Source organism: Nansenia antarctica, assembly GCF_963989245.1.
Source record: "Nansenia antarctica genome assembly, chromosome: 1".
Classification (NCBI taxonomy): domain Eukaryota; kingdom Metazoa; phylum Chordata; class Actinopteri; order Argentiniformes; family Microstomatidae; genus Nansenia; species Nansenia antarctica.
The window spans coordinates 37,475,344-37,481,564 of NC_137674.1; the positions used below are offsets into that span (position 1 = coordinate 37,475,344).

The following is a 6,221-nucleotide window of genomic DNA, read 5'->3' on the forward strand; positions in this document are numbered from 1 at the left end:
TGTAGTAATGTACACAGCTTTTACTATTCCCCTTAAAAGGAATAGTGTGAGTGTGCCATGAAGCCATTCTAACAGTCTGAACATGCAGTTACTGTAAACAAGATCCAGGAATAGTTTACTATCGATCCCTAGCCCTCCCTTTCCTTATACCCACTTACATGATCTAACGTAGCATTACAACAGTAAAAACAAAGCTTCATGTAACCTCTGCAGTCTACATTTTGCATGGATAATGCATGATTCTGTCATGTTTATTATGGATTTTACTCATTATTGATGATAACCAGTTGACCTTTCTATTTATAGAGTTCATTGATGTGGTTGTGGTTCACTCCTGTCTCCTACCTCACTCTCTTTTATTTACTCACTGTGTGTTTGTCTCAGATTTACACTGTGCCAAATAGCACTCTCCCTCCTCGTTCAGCTGTTCCTGTCACAGTTTTACACATGCCATGGGTCAGGAGTACACCACACCCATCTTTCCTTTCTGCCTCTGCCCTTTCCATGCTTCTCAAAGAACACCACCACTCCAGACTCTTCCTAGATGTGTGTGTGTGTGTGTGTGTGTGTGTGTGTGTGTGTGTGTGTATGTGCGTGCTAGCTATAGCTACTGTTGACTCCTTCAGAGGGTTGAAATGCAAAAAAATGCAAAAAAACACTATGGGTGATGATTTATTATGACGTGCAGTCACAACAAGACATCCTGTATTTCTGATGACAATATCTCTCTTTTTTGACACACTATAGTACATCTGCACCTGTCATGTTTATTTATTGGAACATTGTGTGAAGATTAGTAGTGGCTCTTTGGCTTGTTTGTGTTTTGTGTTTGATAAAAGAGCCTCATTCCAGATCTGTCTGAGGATGGCCGACAGGTGCTGTGGAGAGAATTATGGCACAGATTGAACAATGCCTGTGTTCTCTAGCGAGTTACCCTGACTCCGCTCCATTTTGTGTTTACCTGAAAATATAGCTCCAATTGGTTTTGGCCTTTGCTGTGTTTTATACAAAGGAAGATAAATACATTGTTTAAATCGGAATGTATTCAGATTCATTTTGGATTGTCTTGGTCTTGCACAGAGTAGCTTACACACACGCACACGCACACGCACACGCACGCACACGCACGCACACGCACACACACCGACACACACACACACACACACACACACACACACACACACACACACACACACACACACACACACACACACTTATAGTTATTGGATAGTGAGTATGAGTGTGAGTATGAGTAAGTATGAGTGTGTGTAGTGTAGGCTCTATAGGGCTGCCTATGTGGAAGCTTGTCCAGGTTGTGTGGGAGGTGATAAGGGGTTCCCCAGTGGTGGGTGGAGCGTCGTGGGGCTGATAACATCCCTCTGCAGAGGACTGATACAGAGAGGAGACTGTACGTCCAACGTACAGGCAACAAGGGCCTCTTCTCTGAATAGCCCTCACAGGACAAACCTTTTCCTCATCTCTCTTTTATGTCCACAAAACCAACGGTTGAGCCAGTAGAGGTGACAGCATAGCATAGCATAGCATACCATAGCATAGCATGGTAAAGTGATACCCAACCCACAGGGGAAATTACGTTTTTTTTTGTTGCATTAATTAATCATTTAGGTCAAAAGTCCTTTGTAAACCTTCATGTAAAACTTGACTCAGAACATGTCAATACATGATCCACTCTGAAATTCAAAGTAAAATATCTAGTTTGTTGTTTCTGCACTACAAGAGGAGACCACTGGAGGACACTCTCCCATTATTGTGTCTATGGACAGAGAACGCAGATTCTCTCACATCCACTCAATACACCACTATTCTAACAGAGGTGACAGAAACACAGACAAACACACACCACACACGCACACACACACGCACACACACACACACACACACACACACACACACACACACACACACTCACACACACACACACACACGCACACACATTTTCTGTTCAAACTACGTGAGGTGCATCATAGGAGGGCGGTTTTGTGACAAGTGTGCTCCCCAGTAGAGAGGGGTTGCCCTTCCCCTGTGGGGGATGATAAGAGAGGCATGCTGCACCAAGATAGAGCTATCTTAGTGGCTAACCTTCACCCGCCATTCCACAAAGCCTCATACACTCACACACACACACACACACACACACACACACACACACACACACACACACACTAGCACACAGTGACAGTTGAGGGACATGTCATGCTCAAAATGGACCTGATGAGGGTCCTGAGGATCGAAGGGCACCAGTTGTGGGGCCTGAATAGAAGGAAGAGATTGTTAACAAGAGTGGAATGCATTTCTTGTGTCCGTGTCAAGTCGTGTATGTTGGTGGATACATTTGTGGTCGTGTTTGGTCCTCTCGTGGCCTATGGGAACTGGATTGTCTGATGTTTTGTTTTGGTTCGAAATTTGCCACTGTGAAATGGGCTGAACAGTGTAGTTTTGACCTCTTCTGTACTGAGGCTCTCCAACGCAATGCAGGATATCTGAGTCACTGTACACTGCACACTACTGGCCAACTGCTATGCTCATTTGCTATTATTTGATCACTTCTGGGTACAGTAACTTGATTTTCCTTTTTATTGATATGCATACGCTCCATAGGGTAATACAGCTTAATAATAATACAGATAATACTTAGACAAAAAGCTTCATACACACTGTTTGCAGTACCCCACAAATTCCAGCGTGTATGACTATGAAGATGAACAGAAGTCAATATTAACGACACATCTGTGTTTTCCAATCTTATGTTTCCAGACACCCTGTGTGTGGTAGGTCCTAGTGTTTCTCTCCCTCCACTCCTCCTCCCCTCCCGGAGCACCTGAGGACGCCCCCTGGTCCCCCTCCGCCCACCGTCACCGCCACTGCCACCGCCACCAATGGCAGCCATGACGTCCACCACGGACTTTGACAATGCGGATATCACCCAGCAGTACAGCCATGTCAACACGCGATTCAGCCTCAACACAGAGGAGCTGGACAACGACAACAGCTCCGCCCGCCTCTTCGAGCGCTCGCGCATCAAAGCCCTCGCAGGTGAGTGGGTGGGCCAGGGAGGTGTCTGGGATACCCAATAACACATGAGTCCAGGGAACACTATTAGGCACTCCTTTGAAGCTTCTCAGTGTTTCATTAGTAGCTAAGTGGGCCACTATTAAGTATCAGTAATTACTTCTGGTGTGGTTGGCTGAGGCTGTTGGGTTGGACTAGTGCTCCTGACTCAGTAGGTCATGGATGGTGAGTTTTTATGAGTTTTTCTCTGTCATTCAGTATCAAAATCGAGTGAATCCAATTCCAATTATAGGTAAAAGGTAGCGAAACACATTCTTTATCGAGGTATGTTTGCACAGTATCAATGTGTGCAATAAGAGCCTACCTAGACAGCTTTGAGTCCTGTATCATGTGTGAGTGTGTCTCACAATCCCCCCCACACTCCCAACTCACACACACACACACACACGGCAGCTGAGACCTACCCCCCACCCTCCACACCCTGCTTGCCGCTGAGGATCATTTGCACATTCCCTGAATGCCCCCGTGTGAGCGGTCTGGACAGCTGCCCTCCATGTCTGCCCCTCCATAGCTGGGATCTCTGGGATCTCTGACTGAGCTTGTAATGTGGGACCCACCTGTGGGGCCGATGGCTGCTCTAGAGGCCTGAGCTGGGTGGGGGGTTTTAAATAGCACAGCACCCTCTGGGACTGGGGCCCGGGGCCCATGGGACCATGGGACTGAGGATGCAGGAAGGTGAGGGTCACTAAATGTCTCTAAATATAACAGTTCTGTGGTCAGTTTAGTGATGTGGACTAACATGCACTGAGCAAGTGTATCGAGATCAGGGGAGGCTAGCTGAGGTAGAAATCGGAGGACGGTGTATTGTAATGCATGGAATTCCATATCATTCCATTCCATGAATTACAAACCGACCCCAGAACTGTTACAGTGAACACCACCTGCCCAGACAGGACAAGACAGAGAGAGGTGGTGTGGAAAGGCCACTCAACAGTAAGGTCCTAGATCCAATTCAGGGGAGGCTGGTGGAGCTAGAAATCGGAGGACGTTGGTGGTAGTAGTGGTGGTGGTGTTCACAGTCTCTCTCTCTCTCTCTCTCTCTCTCTCTCTCTCTCTCTCTCTCTCTCTCTCTCTCTCTCTCTCTCTCTCTCTCTCTCTGTCTCTTTAAATGAGGAGAAAGCTTGCGAGAGAGTGTGTGTGTGTATGATGTGTTTTGTATTTTATTTCTGCACTGATGTTTCAGTAATTTAATCAGAGTTTCCTGTCAGAGAGAGAGAAAGAGAGAGAGCGAGCGAGAGAGGGTGGGGAAAGAGACAGAGAGACAGACAGACAGGCACACACACACACACACACACACACAGACAGAGGGAGAGAGAGAGAGAGAGAGAGAGAGAGAGAGAGAAACGTACTGTAGCTGACACCTCAGTATTGATTCACGGCTTGTGAACAAACACATTTGCCTATCCTCCAATGCACCAGCATACTGTATCATTTATACAGTCATCAAACACAGCACTCCCTACATGCTCAAACAAACACATACATACATCAGTACGCCTTCATGTAAACATTCACCCACTGCCTTCTCCCACTGACAGAAACATCATCTCTGACATAGTCATGTCTATGTGAGTTACTAAGCTGTGTGTCCTGGCACTCCATCCTGTGATGTCATCCTGTGATGTCACCTCTGTGGGGGTGGGCGATGGGGGGGTGGTTACTATTCCATCAGGAGTACATGTGTGCAGCCTGGGACATATTGTATGCATGGCTGAGAGTGGCGGAGAACTACTCTGAGGCTGAGAGAGGGGAGCGCAGCATCAGCGAGAGGAAGTGGGAGAGAGAGGAAGTGGGAGAGAGGGAGGGAGCAGGAGTGTGTGTGTGTGCGAGACAGAGAGGGAGTGGGAACAGGAGAAGAGGACAGACACAGAGAGAGAGAGAGAGAGAGAGAGAGAGAGAAGAGGAGAGAAGTGGTGCTCAGCCCCTCTCCCAGGCTCCAGGCTCCAGGCTCCATAGTGTGGTTGGGGTCAGGATGAGCAGCCCAAGCCCGTGTCTGCTGCGCGCCTCCACTCTCAGTCAGCCTAGACTGCGGGAGGTCAAGATCAGCCTGAAGAGCAGCAGGGAGATCACCGCCGCCACCCGGACCGGCGGACTAGGAAGAGAGGCCAGTAGCCGGACCAGCACCAAAGACTCCCCGGTCTGGGCCAGCGTGAGCAGCAGCAGCAACCGAAGCAAGAGTACCCCTCCGGTCCACAGGGCACAGCGGGTAGAGGGCAAGAGGACCGCCAGGGGTGATGGACGCACCACCTCCACCACCACCACCACCACCACCACCGTCCACACCAGGCAACCGGAGCCCACGAGGAACGGCACCCTCCTGGTCCTCCCTCTGTCCGGAGCGCCGGCGGGACTCTCCCCCTTCTCCCCTTCCTCCTCGTCATCCTCCTCCTGCACCCCCAGGCGTCAACAGCATCAGCAGCACCAGCGCCCCTCTTCCCCGCGCCGCCCTCCCGCTCCTTCCCCCACCACCACCCCCACCCCCACCCCCTGCTCCTCGTCCTCGGGCCGGAGTATGAGGCGTGCTCGCTGGCTGAGCTACAGCACGTCTAACATCTGCTTCAACTCCATCCTGGACGGACGCTTCAGACAGCTGCAAGGTACTCCTGTCCTATCACTGTCCTGTCCAGCCAGGGGGGTGGAGTAGTGGTGTGTGGTCCACTATCCACTGTCCACCCTATAGGGAGAGAGAACTCCAATTCCCAGCATCCCCCTCCCCCCTATCCCCCCCTAACCCACCCCCTCTCTCCCTCTCTCTCTCTCTCTCTCTCTCTCTCTCTCTCTCTCTCTCTCTCTCTCTCTCTCTCTCTCTCTCTCTCTCTCTCTCTCTCTCTCTCTCTGTGTTTGGGATGGGGGTGGCTGGGCTCTGATGCAATGCAAGTGAGTGAGCGAACGTGTATGTGGTGGGAGGTTGGCGTGTTTCTCTGTCGTGAGACCTGGGAGAAGGAGCAGCAGCAAAAAAAGAGAAAGGGCTGTGCTCCCACAATACTGGCCCCTTTTATAAATGTGTTTGTATTATTTATTTATTTCACTGGTTATGCTCCAATTGTTTGCTGAGTTTGAATATTTCATGCAGCAACTAACTCCTAAAGACGTTATGCTTTTTTTCCCCCTCCCTATGCCGTTGAAGGCAG

The 6,221-nt window shown here is 49.5% G+C and overlaps 1 protein-coding gene across 1 annotated transcript in view; it reads left to right on the forward strand.

The window, feature by feature from the left end:
• Positions 1-2,897: 2,897 nt before the first annotated feature.
• The window catches only part of sptb (spectrin, beta, erythrocytic), a gene marked incomplete at its 5' end in the record, with an annotated part of 30,287 nt that continues 26,963 nt past the window's right edge, over positions 2,898-6,221 (forward strand). Inside the window, one exon of the mRNA XM_080539887.1 lies at positions 2,898-3,054. Coding sequence (XP_080396013.1) covers positions 2,898-3,054 — 157 coding nt within the window. The remainder of the gene's footprint in view (positions 3,055-6,221) is intronic.